The following is a 21,807-nucleotide window of genomic DNA, read 5'->3' as shown; positions in this document are numbered from 1 at the left end:
TAGGAGACTTAGGAGACACTTAATCGTCATTCAGACTTACTGCAGCCAAGCCATGGTATTTATTTCACTTTTAAAATGAAAGTGTTTTATGTTTTTCAAAAATTGCTTCAGTGAGTCCAGTGTTGTTTCTCTTATTGCATCTTGCATGTTACACAAATTTAAACTTTCAAAGGTTATATCTCAAAGCAATGAGTACTTTCACTTTAATTTATCAGTAAAGTGCACAACGATTTGTGACTTCATATTGTTTAAGTCTGACCACTGGCATTGAGTGCACGACTGTTAGACTACATGAAGATCTGTTAAAAATATATTGATGCTATTCTAGAGCAATTAGAGAAATTAGCAATCCTGACTTCCAGAATGATTACCTTTGTATTAATCCATCTGTGTTCATTATACATCCTGGTTAGAGTTTGACTATTGGCCATTGGCATGTTTCTCATCAGTTGATGGTTACTGTAGAGAACTCTGTGTTGTGATCACGAATATTGTCCGTGCTATCCATGCACGCTAATAGTAGGCTATCGTTGAATTCGGTTTGCTACCTCAAAATGATTTTCAGAAGAAAGCAGCACTTTACTTCAGAGCCAGGAGGTTTGGATTCCCCTCAAGCAAGACCTGCCAAGAAGTAGCCTCTGTCTGCAGGGAAGGACAAGTGTGCCCTGGGTGGAATGAAGATGGATAGCTGATAGTTCATTAGCTACTTAGGCATAGGGAGGGGTATACCGCAGAGGACTGCAGAGTCTCCTTTTTCTGAGTTGCCAAGAGCCCGGATTCCAGTCTAGGTCTAAACAATACTAGCAAAGCCTTAGTTTCAGTATCAAGCCTTTTCTGTTGACGTTTTGCTGCCTCAAGACATTATATTTATGATGCGACATATTGTTTGAAATAAACAAATAACAATGGTAATTCAGTGGAGCAAACATGGCCATAGTAAGCACCAGTTTTGGACCCGCAGTGGAAAAGTGGTTGTAGCTTCTCTCCCCACAGCCTGAGTCCGGCCTCGGGCTCGGTTGTTCTCTAGAGATTTGCTGAACACCACTTCAAAGGCTGATCCCCTCTCCTTACATAGGCTACTGTATACCCTCCCTTGCAATAAACACAAGAACTTAATGAATTAATTAGACACTGGATCAAACATGAGTTAGTAAATTCAGCTCACTGAAGATACCAGGAATAGTACATGTTGAACGCTGTATCCCTTGTCATATAGGGCATCTTTAATATGTATATATTTTCATGGGATTCAGCATGACAGCTTAGACTGGCTGTCTCTTGACCCCTCTCGTATTCACTGAGGGATATGGGGATAGGGATATTTTACAGGCTCTGCTCCACACACTGAAGTACAACGCCACAACCCTGTGGAAATGTAAAGAAAATTTCCTTGATACAGCAACTGCTCCTTGAAGACTTGTTCTTTAAAAAGAGTCTCTGCCACGAGGGCAGTTCCCATTTTCCCATGGCTCACATCAAAGACTTAGATGGTTTGTGAAACATCACGTAATCGTGTTTATGTTACAGGTGAAAAGGTGGAGTTGTTTTTTTATGTTTGGGATGGCCCAGTATGGTCAAATCAACTATCCAAGGTGTTACCTCTCTGTTGGGCAATCTCACAGATCACTGTGTCTTATTATGTACAGTAACTAATCACAGCCTGTAGAGTATGTGCTGATTACCCAGCTACTGCCATTACTCTGTGTCGATAAAGAGAGTTGATTCATGGCTGGTAATATGAAAGGCCGGGTCTCAACATCATGCAAAGAGTGGATTGTATGGGAAATCTATGTGAGCATATTTGTCCATAAATGAGAGACTCTCATATCTGTTACTGTAATGCCATCCACAGATAGGCAGGCTGGCTGTTATTGACTGAAGGACAAGCAACATGTCACAGCTTGGGGGTGTATCAGAAAACACGATTACCTAATTTAATGTGATAAGTGTGAAAACTGCAGTATTGATTCGAATAGATTGGCTATTTGGACAGGACATCTGGGTGGTATTTACTCATGGTCAGATTTTATGGCTATACTGAAGTGGAAGACAGCTGATGCACTCTGCCTTCAATTATTATTTAGGTTAATTCTCTTATCTCATTCTTGTTCTCCCCGCATTTCTTTTTTAGACAAACTACAGTGAAAAGTATTGAATTTGTTGCATTCTGACTGATGACGTTGAAATGATGCTTAGAACAAATGCTTTATAAAACATTTTACCCAATGTGGCATTTTCTGCTGTGCAAATCCTCAATGACAAATGAGCAAAACCATCTTTGACAAGGAGCTGAGAGATCATAACTTGGCTGTGAAGCAGCAGTGGCTCTAGGCAATGTTTAGAAGTACACACAAGCAGGGTAAACATCAGAGGGGACCATGCCAGACAGCCATTAAAAGCTGTTTGCACTCCTTCTTTCAAGGCAAAATGCCCCCCACCCCCCCACACCCAAACTAATAATTCCCTCTCAAACGCCAAATAATTTCTTTCTTTACCTATCTGTGCCCATATACTTCTTTCCCTGTCTCTCTTTTATTCTTTTGGTGTCTCACGTGCACACGCACATATGCACAGACACACACCAGCAGTCCAGCCTCCCACTGTGTGCAGGATGTGTAGTGAAACCACCCCTGCATCAGGCTGGGGAAGCCAGCATAACCAGCCTCCCTACCATCCCGCTATCTGCTGATCAAAGAGCCGCTAAACAGCCAGAAACTACAGTGGGTGCAGGAGTGGAGCATGCACAGCAACACAATTAGCAGGCAGCACTTTTTTATATGCTGAATTTCATTCCTGATCCCTGACATCTCCACAAGCAAACAGGGTTATGCGTATGTGCATACAAATTTGCTAAGTGCGTATGAATACAAGCACACAACATACTTTAAATTGCATCTCATAAATGCACACGTTTACATTGGGTTTATACAACGTACGTACATGGTTTCATTCGTGAGTGGCTGTGGAATGGCATCAGCCACTGATCTCTAAGTTGCACAATTAAAGTTGGTGAAGAGCCTTAACAGGGTGAGGCGAGGGGAAGGAGGAGGATCAAAGAAAATACAGAAAGAATCCTGGCAGGACAAAGAGAGAGAGAGAGAGGAAGACCGTGCGTGAGAGTTAGCACAGAGAGAGAGGCAGGGAAGAGGTTAACAAGGGGAAGACAGAGATGGATGGAGCAGAGAGACAACATGCATGCACAAGTAAAAGACAAGAGATGGTGGTATGAACAAAAAAAGACAGCCATATATTCAGGTTAATAAATTGTCTCTCCACTAAGTGATATGGGAGTCGCTGTACCAGTCATCTCAATTGTAAAACCTCCGTGAGCTGGCACAGCAAACAGAGGTCACCTCATAGCATTAACTATTTATCAGCAGCAGCATCCTCCACCTTGGGCTCCGCTGACACCACACCTGGAACTGCCTGAAACATGAAGCAAACAAAGAAACACACTGCTTTGTCTTTGTGTGTGTGTGAGAGAGAGAGAGAGAGAGTGAGACAGAGAGAGAGAGAGAGGGAGAGTCAAGATGCTAAATAGTTTGGATTTTGAGAGACAGTTAAAACAATCATGGAAAAGAGATGTAGCATTTACTTTATTCTCCAGTTACTCTTACAGATAAATATATTCTCATTGAAAGAATAGAAGTAGAAAAAGAAGCTTTGTGCACAGACTTCCTCAAGGTTTAATCACTGTCTTAGTTTCGGGTCTGCAACACAAAGGAACACATTCATCACCAGACATGGTATTCAGAATTCATATTTCCAACAATGCCGATCATTTTCTTCCATTTTCTGACATCATAAATACGTACTTCAAGATCCATACATTATTTCCTGAGAAACTGAGGACAGATTTGAAAAATTGTCTCTTTTGCAAATGTAAAAAAAAAAAAACAACAACCCTGGATCAGATCTACACTAAAATGTAATGGGTTCTTTGTCCACCAAGTTTGGTGCAAATTGATTCAGTGCTTTTTGTGTGAACCTGCTGACAAACAAACCGTGGTGGAAGCATAATCTCCCCCGACAGGTAATAAAACACACTCTTGCTAAATTCAGTATACACTGCCACACCTCTACAGCATTGACTCTGTCTGGTACATGTGTTAATGTTATGTTCACCATGTTAGCAAACCAGATCTTGCTGACACAACTGAGTGAAGTCACTCACTCAGCACTCTTTTCTGTTTTTTCTACTTTAAACATTAAACAGTTCCCCATACATAAAACAAGTGATAGTAGTCATCAAAAGTTACATAGTGTTGCTCAAGGTAAAACATCATTAGGCCTCTCATCTGGCTGAGACACGGATATTCACAATGGCAAGAGAGAAGCTGTCAGACAAGTTATGAATGAGACATTTGTGAGAGAGCAGTCATTTGAAACATAATAATTCAAATGAAAAGTAGTTTTTCATAATTTTCTTCGCACTAAAGGCGATGCCAGGACATTTCTGGGAACAGTGCCAGGTGGGAGTAAACCTCAAATGTGGGGACACAGTCTGGTAAAAATGCATGTGGATCTCTGAGCGGTAAAAGTACTGGAGTGAAATGGCTGTGGCTCACATCACTGCCACTGCTTATTCAAGTGTGCCCTCCAATGGAGGAAAACAGGTCATGTTGACAAAATAGAGTCCTCTGCTGGATGTTTAAGTGACACTTGCCTCTCTCTCCCCACCTGCATTTGGGCTCTACAGAAATGTTGTTTTCCATTTTGGCTTCCCTCTGCCTGCAGGTGTGAAAATCAGTGAGCTGGGTGAATTTTCTACAGCCCCTTTACTTGTAACTATTCAGTCTAATATAGTTTCTAAAGAATTCACAGTTGAACAAAGTGCACAAGTCAAAAAAAATTATATTTAAATCAGCAACAAATTATTTTTCATTCCCTGAAGTCTCGAGGCACTATTTCTGATAATCCAAAAACAATCAGAACAATCACAGACTTCATTTGTAGCATATGTTCATTAGTGACACATTATAATGCAGCTTTTGGAAAGGTCGTTGAATGATTGCGAGGTTCTAATCCAAATGCTAATTCAGTAACTGATTGGAAAAGCACAGTAATGTGATGAAAATGATATGCAGATGAGTTCTCATCAGAGCTGTCTATCCATTAATGAGATGATATTTGAATGTACTGTGTGTGTGTGTGTGTGTGTGTGTGTGAAAGAGAGAGAGAGAAAGAGCGTGTGTGTGTGTGAGTGTGTGTCTATGTAGGCAGGGCTGCATGCATATGTATAGAATGTGTGTACGTTTGAGTGCACATTCACTGTCATCAGAATATTTAGAATATTAATGTTCAATCAATCTACCAATGCACTCTTGTAAGGTTTAATTAAGACCCGCCATAGCTGGTAATTAATAGACGGAAGCAACTGCACTTACAGCCTATGAGACCAGTTCCTTGCCTCTTTGAAAACTTTAGGACTGATTCTGGATTCTCAGCTCTTTTCCTTCCTGTACAAAGGTTCAGTGTCTATACTTGGATTAAAAAAAACCTATATTATTCCCTGCTGTAATTTTAATACCACAAAACATTATGAACATATCATAAAATAGCTACTGAACCAAATTTCTGAATGTGCAAAGCAGAGACTATAAGTGAATTAAATTGGAAGTACAATTTAGAGGTTATTGCGCCTTTTTAATCATCAAAAATGTTCCAATTGGATTACAGAAGCATGCATTGTGCATTCAAAGATAATGCATTAAAGACAAACAAACAAACAAATAAAAAAAAGCTCACAAAGCTTTCAGAGTTGTCTGCAGCTCCACCGGAGAATCTTCACTTTAACCTTCACAGAGAGTTTCAGTGAATTGATTTAGACAAAAGGAAGAAAATGATTCAATAATTTCCACAAAAAAAAGCAAAGATTAGAGACAAGTCTGAAAAATAAAGATTTATTTTTGTTGAGAAATGTCCTTTTCTTTTTGAGAAACTTTCCTCTTCTTGTATATTCCATGTAACTTTTCACGAACCAAAGGTACGACTGTAATCACAAATAAACTAGCTACACTGTTATTTTACTATAAGAATAAAGCATTGTTGCATCACTAATGAATATCCTATAAAATATGCTTTTCCATACTCCTTTTTGTAAACTGTTTTCTTGTCTATACACAACATCTATTACCTATCTACCAATCCTGGGTGAGGGATCCCTCCTCTGTTGCTCACCTTTATCCCGTTTTTTGTTTCCCGTTTTCTTGGGGGGTTTTCCTCAGTCGATGTGAGGGTGTAATGCCAGAGGATGTTGTTCTGCTATGCTATGTAAAGCCCTTTGGGACAAACTGTTTGGAAAAATGGGCTACACGAATAAACTTGCCTTGCCTAAAATTATATATTAATTGCAAGAGACATTTCACTGCAGAACCACCAATTTGCTGTTGAGACTTGAAATTGTTTCACTGATTTGTATAATCTTTTACCTTGAATTTTAAAACTGACCAATTTAGCAGGCGTATATTCCTAGCATTTAACTGAGATCTATGCCGCTCTATCTATTCTGCCCCCACACACTGCCAGCTTTAGGATAATTGATGCCTCGTTCATTGTCAAGCAATGAGAAATTGTACATTTCATGTCCAACAGAAGCACAATTCACATCTCCCTGTGATCTAGGGGCGTTCAGTGTGGATCACTGAACACAAGTTCACAAATAAGTGGACTCATTCTGTTATGCCATCAAATCCCTAAGTGTCACTGACACTGAATGGAGAATTGTCTTGCATCACCTCAAAAGCACCAACACCACATAAAGACCGGTAAAGCCTGGTATCCAAATGGAAACTGTTGTTCCTTTCATCCTGGGACCCTGTGCCCATTAAAGCGTGATGAAACAGAATGCAACTGCTCATCCCTACTCAGTGCAAAATTTCAAAAACTCAAACATTCAGGAGGAACGGATATGATAGAGTAAGCCTGGGCATTTGTTTTTTGTCGAGCAATGTGCACCAGATCACAGACTCTCATCTTTGAGGTGCTTATTGCCAGAAGACATAGCCCTGTGTTTAGTCAACATTTATTCAGTCTTTGTATGGGACCTGTTGAGTTGATTCTACAGGACAACAGATTTCTTTACCAAAAACACCACACACATTTAAACAGAGCCAAACACAACAGGCCTCACAACCAACATGCTGCTTCTACAGACAGTTCCAGAGAAATTTGGCAGAAGTTGGTGAGCAGCTTCTCTCCAAAATGTCCTCTCATTCAGCAAAGCCAATGCAAATTTACTGGCACCTGCTGGAGAAAATCTCCACTTTTCCACCAGGGATAGCTTCTGGGAAATCCTAGTTTGACTCTAGTTTGGAGCGTGAAGTGCCACTAGAGGGCAACAAAGACCACTCAGCTGTTTGAGAGTGATGAACTGAGAATCCATGCATAGGCAGTTTGGCCTCTCCTCCCTCTGTAAGTTTCTTTATGTTCATTTAATTCAGTCTGATCCAACAAAATCTGACACGGCTACATGTGTTCAGTGATATTCTACATTTCTGTGGCTATGTCTTTCAGTGGTTGGGGCCCAAATGATGGGACATGAGATGCAACATACCCATAAGTACCACCAAGCACATTCACCCATATATATAATGACACATCCACATTTGACAGTATTTCTATGAGTTCTACCCCATGGGAGATAATTCTGACACTTTCTGAAAGGATACATGTGCAGGCCAGGAAAGACACAGAGAAGGTATTTGCTAGAAAATTCTTTATTTAACATGTCCACTTCATTCTCGACAAGCTGAACACCTTTCATAAAGAGCAGATTACAATGCAGCCCTGGTCGGGTATATTCTAATGTAAAAGACAAGAGTGAGACTTTTATTAATTAAATAATGCACAAATATCATTTAAGAAAATAAACACATTTCCATATCTTGTTGCATGATTTGCTCAGCCTTCATGTCATTTCCACAATGCATTTAAAACATATAGCTACCTTTTCCCTTTGCTCAAGTGCAGAAATCTCCTAGCAGCTCTATATAAAGTAATGTTTGGCACAGGGAAAACTTTATTGAACACCGACTATGCAAGGAAATGTTTGACGTGACTACTAAAGTGTTGTATATACGCTGGTTATATTCATCTTAAAGATCCTAAACATTCTTCGGTGGCAGCCTACTTATCAACATAGGATGTTTTAATACTGTATATACAGAAGTACATTTTAATGCCAGCAGAGGTATTCCAAGGGGAAACACTCTTTTCTCCGGCCTGTACCAAAACGACACATGATTTCATCTTGCCTTGGTATTCAGGTTCAGGTTCATAAACACAGTACACACACAGCTATTAAACAGAAGTGAGCTCTAATGTTACGACTCTGACCCACCTCCAAGGACAACATTTCTGGCCAGCAGGCCTGCCATGTTTCACATCAAGCTGCAGAACTTCACTGTTGTCAGTCTGTTCTCATTCAGTCGACTCAGGAGGAACTACTTCCATCAGCAGCTGGAGATGCATAGTGATGGGCCCTGCATGGAAACGGAGGTCAAAGGTTACATCGATACTGATCAAGTGGGATCACCGTGGGGTCAGCACAACCCGACACTGTGTCTCTTTTTTTGTGTTTTATGCTATTTTGAATGGAATATTTTTCCATTTTGTTACCAGCTTCTGGCAAAGAGGATGTGATTTCAGTAGCAAGAATTTTAAAGGGGAACTACTTGCAAGGTTGGTTTTCAGCCAAGAGATGCTAGGTGGAAGGCAGAGAGCCTTAACAAGACATTGAACCATCACAATTACTCTGAAGCTGTTTAATTAGGGTACAAATCTTGCATAAATCCTATTTAAAAAAACATGTTCCTGCATGTCAGTTAAAAAAAAAAAAAGGAAGCATACTCATAAGATTGCGTGCCCAGTTGACCTTCAGGTGGACAAAAGGGTAGTAGAGGAGAAGTCCACTAAAGATGAAGATGGTGCAGTAGAGGTACTCCAGCTCTGGCTTATCAATGATGGGGGCCAGGACTAAGTAGCAGGACACCAGCACCATCAGGCCTGCTATGAAGATCGGCACCTTCAAGTAATCACATTTACACAGGTTCAGGTGCTTGAATTCTGCTTCTTCTTATGAATTATCATAGATTTCTTCAGTACAGTCACTGTGTCATAACTTGTCAGTCAGTTACACTTTCAAAGAAGATTACAGTTTCAAGTAAAACAACCAAACAATGAAACAACCTGAACAAAACAGCTGTTTAGATAAAGCAATATATAAGAGCAATGGCTTGCACCTTGTTCAGAGAGCCTCACCTTCACTGGTCTGTGGAGCTCCTTTCTTGTAAAGCGCATGACAATAAGAGCCAGAGCTGTCAGACCATAAAATGCCCACTGAGCAAAGCTGAAGTAGTTTATGAGAGTGTTTATGTCTGCTGGGATGATGTAGAAAACTGCCAAAACACCCTTGAATAGGACACAATAAAATAATCAAACAATTAAGAACCAGTGAAAGAATAACAGAGAAAATGTTGTGTTTATATCAATGAAAGTATGTACTGATTGAATTATTCAATATACAGGACAGACTCACGTTGAATATGAGAGCAGGCAATGGGGTGTAGCGCTTTAGACTAATGTAGGATAAGATTTTCACCATGTGACCCTCTCTGCCAGATACGTAGGACAGCCTGTCGGGTGGGAGGAGAAAGACAGAAATACAGTAGTTGTTGAGTATTCCTGAGTTCTTTCTATTTCTACCTCTTTCCTCTCGTCTGTCAAGTTTTTCCACCTCTAACACACGTCATTGTTCTCATTTCACCTTCACGCTCTGTGCTTTCTTTCCCATACACACAAATATGCCTATATAGCTTTATGCACACCGAAAATTATTCTTGAGCATGTGTATTTCATTTATAATGTAGCAGTTGCCTCTTTACCTGCCAGCAGTGAAGCAGCTTCCATTGGCAGAACCGAATGTGGAGAAGACAACAAAGAGAGGGACGATCCACGACAGAGGGTAAAGGACTCTGTCTCCAAAAGTCTAAGGTGGCACAAAGAAATACTTTCAAAAAGACAAGTAAATGAGCTTTTAAAAAATCTGACAAATCATTATGAACCTCTCTGCAACCATGGTAGCCTTTTATGTTCCTTACCACAGCCACAGCTGGAGACAACAGCAGTTCAGTGGTGGTCATAACAGTGAAGTAAGATACGTTGACCAACACATAGCACACAGAAACCAAGGGGATCCCAATGAGGATGGCCAGTGGCAAGTTCCTAAAATTAAATTAACAAATATAAATCCATTTCAGAGGCAAACTCTTTGGTCTGCTTAATAAAAGTTTATCTATCCAATTGCCTTGTATGAACTCTGATTCACTTGTTGTACTGACCAGTACAAACCATTACACAATTTCAATAAAGTTCATACTTTTTATCTGATTAAAGAGGAATGTCTTCAAAACACTACTTTACACCTGCAGCCTTTTAACATTGAGTTTTTAATTTGTCTCACCTAAATGGGTCTTTCAGCTCCTCTGTGATGAAATTCAGTTGATTCCTGGGACAACAATGAAATAGGCCAACAAATGCTAAGTTAGCTGTGATGGGGAAATAGATACTTGCAAAGTCTAAAGGCATGATCACTCGTAGTGCATGAAAAATTTGCCCAGTTTTACTTGCAGCACTGACCCTATGTGAGGGACCATTGTACTGTAGTGCCCCCTCAGCATCATTAGTGTCACTGCATTTATCAGATATTTCACAGATGCTTTGCCTTCTAAGAAGCAGGGGAGAAACTGCTTGACACCTTGCAAAAAGGTATGTTTTTCAACTTATTTGCTGGTCACAGCACAAGAGATAAAAGTACTGTCCTGTAAAACCTGCTACAATTCAAACACAAACATAGGAAAATAGCTCATAGCCCAAAATGGTCAGTAAGTGTGACACTCTACCAACATGCTTATCATCAACAAGGTGGTATATGGCCTATTCTGGGAATAACGAGAGGGTCATTTGAGGCAAGAGAGCAGTTAAAAGGCAGGCTCAGGACAGCAGGAAAAAAACACTGCAGTGCACTAGCGGAGTGTGGTCAATCATATACACCCAGTTAAAAGGGCAAATTAAGTGAGGTATAACTGTTACCATCCATCATAAGCCCAAAGCCCATTGTAAAACGCAAGTCCAATTGCTCCAACAGATGATGTTGTTCCATCAAATGCATTTGAAAATGTCTCAGTGTTTCCTGGCAAATAAACACACAACAACACATAGATGGATTGTTATAGTTAAATGTTTCATAAAAAGAGAAAACCTTGAAAAGCAGAGTTGTAAATCAAATATGCTGACATTAGCGAACCCACCTTGAGCCAAAAGAACAATGCCAGCTACCACTATGACGAGAATAATGAAAAGTTTGGCTGCAGTGAAGAAGTTCTGCACATAGCTTGCCAGTTTGACACTCAAACAGTTGACCAAGACAATTAACACTGCAAAGAAAAAAATAGACATGACATATCACAATGCGACTTCAGCATTTGTAATGAACGGTAATCTATTTTTAAAGCCTTGAATTTGGTTATCTGTTAACCTGGAATTTAGAAACAAGTTTCTGATGATGATTAACAGAAGTTCATTGAAGAAAGCCTTCAGTGGCCAGTGCTGTTTTACTGCCAGATACATGATCAATTATCCAAACAATGGCTACTTTTGTATGTGCAGTTTACTGTTTTCAACCATTAACTCACAAGTCAAACTTACATATCGCTGCTGCAGACAGACTCTTGGTGACAACATCCGGAGGGGTACAGCCGGGGTAGAAAGGAGTGGAGGCATATTCTGCAAAGCTCAATGTGATGATGGCAAAGGAGGAGGGCTTCAACACCATGACTGTGGTCCAGGAGTAAAGGTAAGCCACAACAGAGCCGAAAGCCTCCATTAGATATGGATACTCCCCTCCTGATTTTGCAATCATGGTGCCAAGCTCAGCATAACACAGTGCTCCTGTTTTGAACACGTAAAGAGAGACAGTGACAAATGGGAACATGTGTTAATGATCAGAGGTGGCTTTCATACTTCTGGTGGGAGGTTCAAGGAACATTTTGAACTTTCTCCCACCAAGATATATTTTGTTAAAAAACCAAAACAAAACCTCAAGGCCAAACACCCTCAAAGTCAATTTTGAAATTTTAAATCCTTGTTAATGCTTTTATCCCCAGGCATAATAATGCAGCCCTAATGATGGACAGTCGACCATAAGACTAAAGCTTACTAATGGTGAGAGTTTATGTGTAAGATGATAATTTTATAATTACATGCATAATTATTCCACATGAATCATTCAATTTTGGTATTTTGTCGACATTTCTGTCTTCTTTCAATTATCTTTTTTTTTTAAGATAATGTCAGATCCAATCTTTCTCTTTGGATTGTTTCAAGTAAGTGACCTGAAAACAAAGGGTGAAATCCCATCATAGTACTTGACAAGTAAGTTTATAAAGGGAAAAACAACTGCAGGTCAAAATCTTTAATTACAGACTCAGAGTGTGCCGAACTTGCAAACTAAATAGCAGATTACTGTTTACCACCTAACCTACTAACCTCATGTAGTTTAACCATATGGAGATCTTGGCACTTTTCCATTTTAAGAAATCTCAACACAACACAGCGGCATGAAGAATTCAACTTTACAATCTCTCCATTGCTGATAAACACAAAAACGCAGAGACGCAACAGTTCAACACACTGAATTTACAGCAGCAATTACAACCTCCTGACAAAGTAATTTTGTTGTTGACAGGCCATCTTGGCACTTTTGACACAATTCTCTGTGTTGTGGTTCCACAGAATCAAGTTTTACTCATATGGTTTTTGCTTTAGAAGAATATCAGGAGGGGATCATGAGGGGATATCATGGGGGCGTGTCATGAGGGGTAAAGTGGTGTCTTAGTTTGGACGGTGTCCTCACCCAGAGTGGCCAACACACCACAGGCAGCCCAGATGAGGAGGCAGGGTCCCACAGCTCCAGAGTAGAGCAGAACAGCCTTAGGAGAGATAAAGATGCCCGAGCCGATCATGGTCCCCACAATGAGACAGATGCCACTCAGTAGACCAACCTGACCACACCACATACATGTAGAGGGAAAGATATGCCGTAAAAACCTCACTTAAAAAAAACTTTCCTGGATGTTATCATTACAATTCAACCTGAAGCTACACCAGTATCTACCAATACCTCACGGCTGTGTTTGTGTTGGAATTTTCTGATGTCATGTGGTCAGAAATGTTGTCATCTGTTTGGTAGTTTTTCGTTGTTTTTTATTAGTAATTATAATGAACTACTTCATTACAGCCACAACTTTTCCGTATTGGTTCACACGGTGGACAGTGATTTCTGCTGCTCCACTTCTAAATAAGTCAAATGATTTTTGTTTTGCTGCACAATTATAGATGTTTGGTTTACTCTTACTCTACTTCATTAGCTCTGTGGGTCTACTGGTGGTCACATTGGTTGGTCATCTAACAATTTGGTCTTGATTGATATATCTCAACCATCAGATGGATTGCCACTAATATTTGTGCAGACATTTATGGTCCCTGGAGTATTAATCCTTAAGACTTTGGTCTTCACATAACTATAAATAAACACAAAACATTTAACTTGTCTAATACTTTAGTTTGAGAGAAAATTTGCAAAACAAATGACTTTAGTGAAGCTTATTTTACATGCTAATTAGTAAATATAAGCTTACCCAAAAATTGACATAAAGTTGGCATGTAGCCTGACATGTACATAAATATGGACCCAAAGACAATGGTTTGGTTTAGACTTTAGTCTATTTGCACACTAAAACTTCATGAGCAGCGTCATAGGATTCTTGTTCATATAACTGGAAGGATACATTTGCATGGATTTAATTATTGGCATCGTAATCCTAAATCCTAAACAATTAAAATATGTAAACTTAAACCCCTCCTTAGTTCAATTAGGGGGGAATTGGGAATTACTTATTGTCAGTTTTTTAAAACAATTGACATAATAATCCTGTTTTAACCCGTGAAACCTTCTCAGTCCCCCTAAATTCACTTTAGGGCTTAGGGAGCTTAGAGGCCTGGACAGCACCACTGAGTGGATCATTGTGGTCTTAATATGTGGAGATGGTTGCACTGGTACTGCCTGGTACTCAGTCCCAGCCCCCATTGCTTTAAAAAGGACGGACGGTGGGATCCTACTGTGTGAACATCTCATGAGGTGCATTCTCAGGAACACCCACACACACACACAGGACAGGCAAACAGATACACACATACTTACATCTTTCTGAAGCACAGTGGCCTTCACAGGCTGTTTGTCTTTGGTATGAGAGTCAACAGTGTTGCTAGTGCAGCCATTCTGCGACTCCTTCCTCCTTCTAAAACTGCCCTCATCCATCTCTGCTCGCTAGTGGCTAAAAAACAAAACAACAATAACAAAAAAAAGAAAACAGATACAGGAACACATTTTACACCACTTATAAACTTTTACAAGAGAAATAGTTCTGGTTTATGTTACATTGTTAAATTCTAATCTAATCTTTGATGTTTTATTCAAGGTCATCACATAGTAAGATAACTGATAAGGTTTAGAGGAATCACTAAGCCTTGCCACCATACTGCAGTTTTCTCTCATCTAGCTCTGCAACAAGGTTCTTACAAGCGAAACAACTCACAGAAAATCCACCTCAAACAAAATATTTACATTGTTACGTAATCCTCTGATCCTACTGATTTGTATTCCTCTGTGAGGCACTGATCCATGTTTACAGCCCAGATATTGACTTGGTACTTTACAGCACAAAGTGACTGTGTCACAGCTCAGGAAAAGGCACTGACAGGCTTCACCTTTTGGAGAGACTCTGTGTACGAAACAAGCAGCTAAACTTCTTTATTCTGATTGAGGGTGGATTTTCACTCACACCTCATAAGAGGACCACCGGGAAATTCCAAGAAGTGATGCACCTCGTATGAGCCACTGTTTGGGTTGTAGATAGATAGATAGATAGATAGATAGATAGATAGATAGATAGATAGATAGATAGATAGATAGATAGATAGATAGATAGATAGATAGATAGATAGATAGATAGATAGATAGATAGATAGATAGATAGATAGATAGATAGATATACAGACAGACAGACAGACAGACAGACAAAGAGGACATTGGAGGTCACACTCCCCATGATAATGCATAACTTATGTATTGTTGATATAAATGTTTAACATCACTCTGTCTTGTCACTTATTCACTAAGAATGAGTGTCTTGAATGTAATGAAAAACTACACTGACGTTGACAATTACGTTGACATTCTACATGATAATGAACTAAACATAATCATTATTATTATAACATAGATAATAATGAATATTAGAACAAAATTTTGACTTACATATGACTGGCAACACCAACCACTTCAGTGACGCTCCATGGACCTTGAATTGGCTTCTTTGGGGGGAACCTAGAAACAGTGATATGAAATGAACTCTCAAATGATACTAAGCCAAGTTAAATGAAGGAGAGCAGGAATGTCTGATTCAAATGAAAACCCGAGGCTCCCTCAGACTGGATGCACTCCTCTGGTGGGAGGTTCCCATATCTGATTGGACCTCCTGGATAGCCCAGGATGAAAAGGGAGGTGGGCAAAGACAGGAAATGAGAGTGAGGCAAAGGTAGTTTAGCTGCTAAGTTAATGAAATCCACTGTTTAGAGCTCAGACTGGAGGTGTCCAGTTCAGCCACTCAACAGGTATAGGGACTCTGTGACTGTCTGAAACAATAGCACACTAGTGTTTTGCAACTTTAGATAATATGCTGGTGTAACAGTTGGCTACACCAAGAAGACCATGCCATACAGAAATTTCACCACATATTCAACCATTAACTGTGTTTTGAGACAAACCGGCTCATCTTCTCCTGCAGATGCTTCTCAGACTTAACATTAAATGTGACTGATCCAATATGAGACATTTCGTCAGGTTTTCTCTTCTTTTGTAACACTGTTTCAAACCTCTGAAACAATTCCTCCTCTCTGAGCTCAGAGCCTGACTTCCTTCACAAAGCCTCTTTGATACGGATATATGACACCTGGCGCGTGCACGTGCGCATGCACATTTGTGTGTTACATTCCCTTTCTACTCTGTCTCTTCCTCCCTTCTATTTACCTTCATGAGACTGTTAATAAAGTGAAATTTCATGCTGTTAAGTTATTTGTCTATTTCTTTTCTCATTAGAAATTGGTCGCTGCATTAATATTTCTATCACATTCTGTCACATCACTACTTTCCTATTTATTGTCATATAATAAAACATGATTTGTGTCAATCAAGGCATTGTCTCTGCTTCAACAAGTGTGTAAACCCTTGCATACTACCGTGACCTTTGAAAAACAAGAGAGTTCAGGCTAAATATGAGAGGAATTTGTCTGTATGGTTTTATGTGCTACAAATGTGCAGATTTGTGGACTGTTTTCAGTGCAGCTTTCTAGTACAAACTATGATGCAGGACATGTTGCATGTCAGAATTGAATTCAGTAATTCAGCTTTTAAATTTAATTTTTTTTGATGGATGTGCAGAATATAGTGCAATAGCAATTAACTGAAATGAAAACAAGGTTTGCTGGGTTCCTCATTCTACAGTAACATCCATTACACAGTCATGTTTGAATTCAGTCTCTGTGTTTATGACGACATCCTCCATAAAACAGGACAAACACCAACTGCCAAGCAACAATCTGGTGGTCTGCCTCTTCTAGCTTGATTTGCAACTGACTTCCTGTGGTGGCTGCAGTTCCTTGAGGCACTTGCTGAAATAAAAATGTTTTTATGAAACCTGCAAGAGACTGTGAACAGTTGCCACCAACACAGTTGCTGCAGACAGGCAGACTCGCCCACTCGTGGTAATCTGTGAACACAAGAACACATTTTCATATGAACTCAGTAACCCTGAGAACTGGAACTTATGACCAATAACAGAGTGCAAGTTTCAGGCACATTCAGGGGGGCTTAGGATCTGACTAAGTGCATTTACAGCAACAAATTCAGACTTTTAATTCAGACTGTGTGCTTTCACTTTCACAAACACGTTATCGAATCTACTTATTACCTGCTGTGGTGTCACAGTCTAAGGGATTTGACAGTTAGGCTAGATACTGTCATTTTTTGTAAATCATAACAATGATAATGTTCATGGACATGTAGGCTATTGATATTAACGTAGGCTATGGACTGCTATATCCAAAATAGGCTATCATTTTTTAGACCTTGCATTAATGTAACCATGGCAACTGAACACATATTTTCATCCTGTTAAATTGACACCAACACACACATCTCACTGGATTACATTTATTATGACTAAACAGTAGGCTATAGGAAATTGATTTGATGATGATTTGTAATTGAAAATGTAACAGTTATTATCATGTCAATATTAGGCTACAATGGATGACTACCGGTAAGTGAAACTATTAATTAAAAACACCTCCAACTCCCTGACCTGCTCCATCACCAAACTCCACCCTCATCTGATGCAGTGAAATAGAAAAAAAATCACCTTTTTAGAACATCTTTTAATATGCAACAATACTGCATTATTGCTTCCAGTTTAAGTGTGTTTTTGTGCCAATTTGAACTACTCGAAAGAGAAACGCCCTAAATAAAAACTACCACTAGCGGACCCACTAGCACTACTATTATCATTATTATTGTTGTTAACATTATAATTAATATGTTTTTATTACTGTTGTTGTTATTATGCTACTATCATTGTTACTATTTTTATTTCTATTAGGCCTAGTCTATAATAACCACTTCCAAAGAGGACGGTGGCCTTGGAGCATCTGCATCCTGGGAGTCATCCAGCCTGTAGGGGGCGACAGCAGCTCTTGTCTGTCCCCAGTAGGCTACGTCACTTCCACCATCACAAATGGACCAAGGACTTGAACTTTGAGAGGCGCTGTCTGGGTGACAACTGACATAAACACTCTTCTTGTTCGTAGTTTTAGGATGAACACCTCCCTGAAGCACTGGAAGGAGGCGGCCACTCTCATTCTAGCCGCGGGGCAACGGCTCGGCGCGGACGGCTTATCGTCCAGGACTCGGGGGGTCGTCTGCCCCTCCGGAGGGTCTCACCTGCCGCTCAGGTCCGCCTTCGACTACAACGTTTTGTTGCTGAAGCGAAGCAGTAAAAGTGGATTCATGCCCAACGCGTATGTGTTCCCCGGGGGCATGGTGGACTCGTCGGACTTTTCCCACGAGTGGCTGGACATATTCAAGTCTTTCAGGAACTCTCCCAGTTTCGGTTTGAGGAGTGTCACGCAACCGGCGGAGACCAGACCTCCTATCTTCGCCACGGACCGGCTGAAACTGGGCTCTCCGATCCCGGGAGAGGTGGCCTTCAGGATCTGCGCCCTGAGGGAGACGTTTGAGGAGTCCGGGGTGCTGCTGGTTGTGTCCAAACAGGAGCGGGAGAGGAGTTTGTTGTTGGAGGACAGGTGTGATCCGGCTCTGCATTATAAAGCGAGCGAGCTGGGCGGCGGTGAACTGACCAGGTGGAGGGCTCTGGTCAACCAAAACCCCTCCAACTTCATCAGGATGTGCAGGGAGCTGGAGGTGTTGCCCAACATCTGGGCTTTACACGAGTGGGGCAACTGGCTGACTCCCGTGGGCCGATACGGTGTGACCCGCTTTGACACGGCTTTCTTCATCTGCTGCCTGCAGGACACTCCGCACACACTGCAGGATGAGAAGGAAATAGTGCGCTTCCAGGTGAGCCAGCCAGGGATCAAGCCAGGTTAAAAACATCAGATGGTGACCAGAGTGCTTTGTTTTAGGAATAAAGTTAGCCTAAATAGACACACAATGAAGCAATTATGTGGTCACACAACAACAACAACAACAACAACAACAACTGTAAAAACCTCCAATAAAACACTAATTAAATTGAATCTAAAGTGATCCAGGCTGAAAGTTACCACTACTGCACTTGTGAACTGGGATGGTAACACACAAAGATAGATAAAGCTAGTCAGTGCCAATTCTGGTAAATAATAATTTATGTTTATGAGGAGAAAACTTATCCTAAATCCTTTCCCCAAATATTGTTTAATGCGTATTTGACTAGTTCCAACCAGTTGAAGGACATTAAGGTGAAGGTGTCCTATCATAATCATCAACATAGATAGATAGTAACAGTTTGTTGGGAAAAATTGTCAACTAATTGTTAAAGCAGACATACAAAACTGTGCACATACTTAACTATTATTAAGTCCTGGAGACAGCAGTATTGAAAATCCTCTGGTTGCTTGTGTCAAAAGTTTCCTGATGCTCATATAACAGCAAAATGATAATAGGAGTCTTTGCATAATTTCAGCTATTAAATATCTGTATCCTTTGTGCGCCAATTGCACAAAAAAAGTGTACCCTTTGTTGCTAATTTCAGTTGATCAAATGAATGAAGAAAAAAAAGAATATTCTATTATAATGTACAATTTGAAGTATGAAATTAAAGGGAAAATACTCTCTCTCTCTCTCCTTTTCAGTGGTCCACACCGTCAGAGGTCCTGCAGAGCTACCAGGCACAGGAGCTGTGGATCGCCCCCCCACAGTTCTACGAGCTCAGCCGCATGTGCCGCTTCCCGCTGCTGAAGGACCTCCACAACTTTTCCAACCAGCGTGCCACAGAGGGCTGCGAGCAGTGGCTGCCTGTTCTCCACTCAAAAGATGAACACTACGTATCACTGCTGCCAGGTAGCTGATTCTCTGCTCCATCTGATGCACATCCAGACCAGCTGCCAAATATGCTCAGCTGTTGTTTCATGAATTAGTGGTATCTCGCAGAGAGGTTCACAGGAAAAAAAACATAAATCATTCAATATTTCCTTCCATAAGTAACAAAAATGATAGGGGGTGTGATTTAATTAGCTCTGTGATGGTTTTAGAAGTGCTGATCTAAAAGATATTTGCTCTTGTTTTTAATATAATGCGTGACTATGAGGTGATGGTCTGAATATGTATACTCTGAGATATTGTTATAGATGGCCAATGTGATTAAGTCATCAAAGCTTCATAATTTTCTCATTCCCTGTGTCTTTGTCTGCTATTTTCTTCTGCATTCTTGGGCTCTCCACTGTTTCCAGGTGACAAACTTTACCCATCGGACACTTCAGGAAAGATTCAAGTGGATACAAGCACAGACTCTCAGCTGGAGGATCCTCAGGAGAACTCGGCACTGCACCGCATGGTGATCTCGAATCCATACAGCACAACTCTACAGATCACCATCACACCCAGGTACAAGCACCTGCTGCCGGTTCTCCAACCAGCTTTGTCACGTGACTCAAAAAGTCAGCTCTGACTTGTCCCGACACCCTAACATATTCACTTTTTTATTGTAAAACCTTTTTATTGACGAATAAGCTATGATTTGTTTTCTTGGGTCAAACCTCTAGTCTTGTCCTCTGTTTTGTTTTTCTCGAATGGAATTGCTTTTGTCAACACTGCACAGTATCACAAATTTACCTCAAGAGGCCTTAAAGTGAAATTGTGGAAGGCGCTACAGTGGCCATATTTAACAAAACATTTAAAATATAACAAAATATTGTGGACTACCTGGATAACAAATTATGGACTGTGAACAAACACGAAGATCATGACTTGAAATGATAATGAGAAACTTCCAGCCTCAACGGATGAAAGCCTGGAAAGGAAGACAGACTGCACAAACGCACAAAATCCAAAAACTGATCTGTTACATGAGACTCCTGGATTGGATCCTCATACAGAACATGTGGAATGGGGCTTTGACAACCACATGAGGGGGAGAGAGGTCCCAGGATGGCCAGTGGTCCAGCACACAGAGCCTGAGTGAAGAGAGATAGAGACAGGGAGAGAGAGAGGCACGCAGCCTGGATGCTTAATGTGCTTGAAGTGAAGTGATTGCTAATGGCCTTACCGTGCACAGTGTGCACAGGACTGCTAGTTTTGGGTTTAACCCAGATACTCATTTCTGGGTTGGTTCACTTTCACTCTGTGTTCGTGTGAGCTTCTGGGCTTTGTCTTGATTAAAAGAGCTCAAATATGACCGTTGCATTTTTGATTTTGTTGTTAGCTGTTATCGGTGTGGAAGAGCTGGGAGGGGGTTGTTTAGGAACCATGTCTGGCTCACTCATTTAGCGTTTTTACATTTGAGTTGTTTTCAAACTATACAGAAAATAATAATATAGCCATTTCATTTTCATCAAATTAAGTTTGTAACCATAGTAACTGTCTAACGACCAAATATATCAAAGGGATTTATGAAAAGCACCCACAGTTAATAGAGTGTGTGTGTGCGTGTGTGTGTTTTGGTGGTCCTCCTCTGTGGGAGTGCACATGTCGGTGGTGGAGGCTCTGTAGGACTTCCACCACTGCCCCTTCGGGAGTCTTCCCTGCTCACAGCAGTGTTCATGGCAAATTAAGAAATAATCTCTGTTAAATGGGTTGTACCCTGTGTCTGCCATTTACGAGGTAATTCATTATTGAACACATCGATTTATTCATTATTAATTGGTTCTTTTTGTTGATAATGTCTCAAACAGCTGTCTCCACGTCCTATGATGGTTTGTAATTTGCTTGTGAAAACACATCAGGGCTAAATTGAGAGGAAGACGTCAAATAATGAGTCTAAAGGGCACTTGATCAATTTCACATAACGCTATTACAGAGCATCATGGTAGCTGTAGATGCAGTCACAACATTTATGTACCATCACTGGTCACCATATAGTTCAATAACACTAATAAACCTTCTGCTCTTTTGTGAATGTGCAGGCTTTATGTCTATGT

At 40.4% G+C, this 21,807-nt stretch overlaps 2 protein-coding genes across 2 annotated transcripts; one reads left to right on the top strand and one right to left on the bottom strand.

The window, feature by feature from the left end:
* Positions 1 to 7,701: 7,701 nt before the first annotated feature.
* On the bottom strand, positions 7,702 to 15,518 carry slc7a9 (solute carrier family 7 member 9). The gene is made up of 13 exons (XM_085764138.1): positions 15,377 to 15,518; positions 14,261 to 14,386; positions 12,914 to 13,061; positions 11,707 to 11,949; positions 11,310 to 11,435; positions 11,092 to 11,191; positions 10,463 to 10,507; positions 10,101 to 10,224; positions 9,885 to 9,988; positions 9,539 to 9,635; positions 9,262 to 9,411; positions 8,851 to 9,025; positions 7,702 to 8,483 (listed from the first exon to the last, which is right to left on the bottom strand). The coding sequence occupies exons 2-13, from the start codon at positions 14,375 to 14,377 to the stop codon at positions 8,422 to 8,424; spliced, it is 1,491 nt and encodes a 496-aa protein (XP_085620264.1). The 5' UTR covers positions 14,378 to 14,386; positions 15,377 to 15,518; the 3' UTR covers positions 7,702 to 8,421.
* Positions 15,519 to 17,888: 2,370 nt separating this feature from the next.
* nudt19 (nudix (nucleoside diphosphate linked moiety X)-type motif 19) lies at positions 17,889 to 21,065 on the top strand. Its single transcript, XM_085764137.1, has 3 exons — positions 17,889 to 18,751; positions 19,525 to 19,732; positions 20,122 to 21,065. Exons 1-3 carry the CDS (start codon positions 17,990 to 17,992, stop codon positions 20,337 to 20,339), a joined length of 1,188 nt encoding a protein of 395 aa, XP_085620263.1. The 5' UTR covers positions 17,889 to 17,989; the 3' UTR covers positions 20,340 to 21,065.
* Positions 21,066 to 21,807: the final 742 nt, after the last annotated feature.

The sequence above is a fragment of the Trachurus japonicus genome, chromosome 3 (genome assembly GCF_045865225.1).
Source record: "Trachurus japonicus isolate A0001 chromosome 3, Traja_1.0".
Lineage (NCBI taxonomy): Eukaryota > Metazoa > Chordata > Actinopteri > Carangiformes > Carangidae > Trachurus > Trachurus japonicus.
Note: the sequence above shows the minus strand (reverse complement) of the source record. Positions and strands in the feature narration are given on the sequence as shown.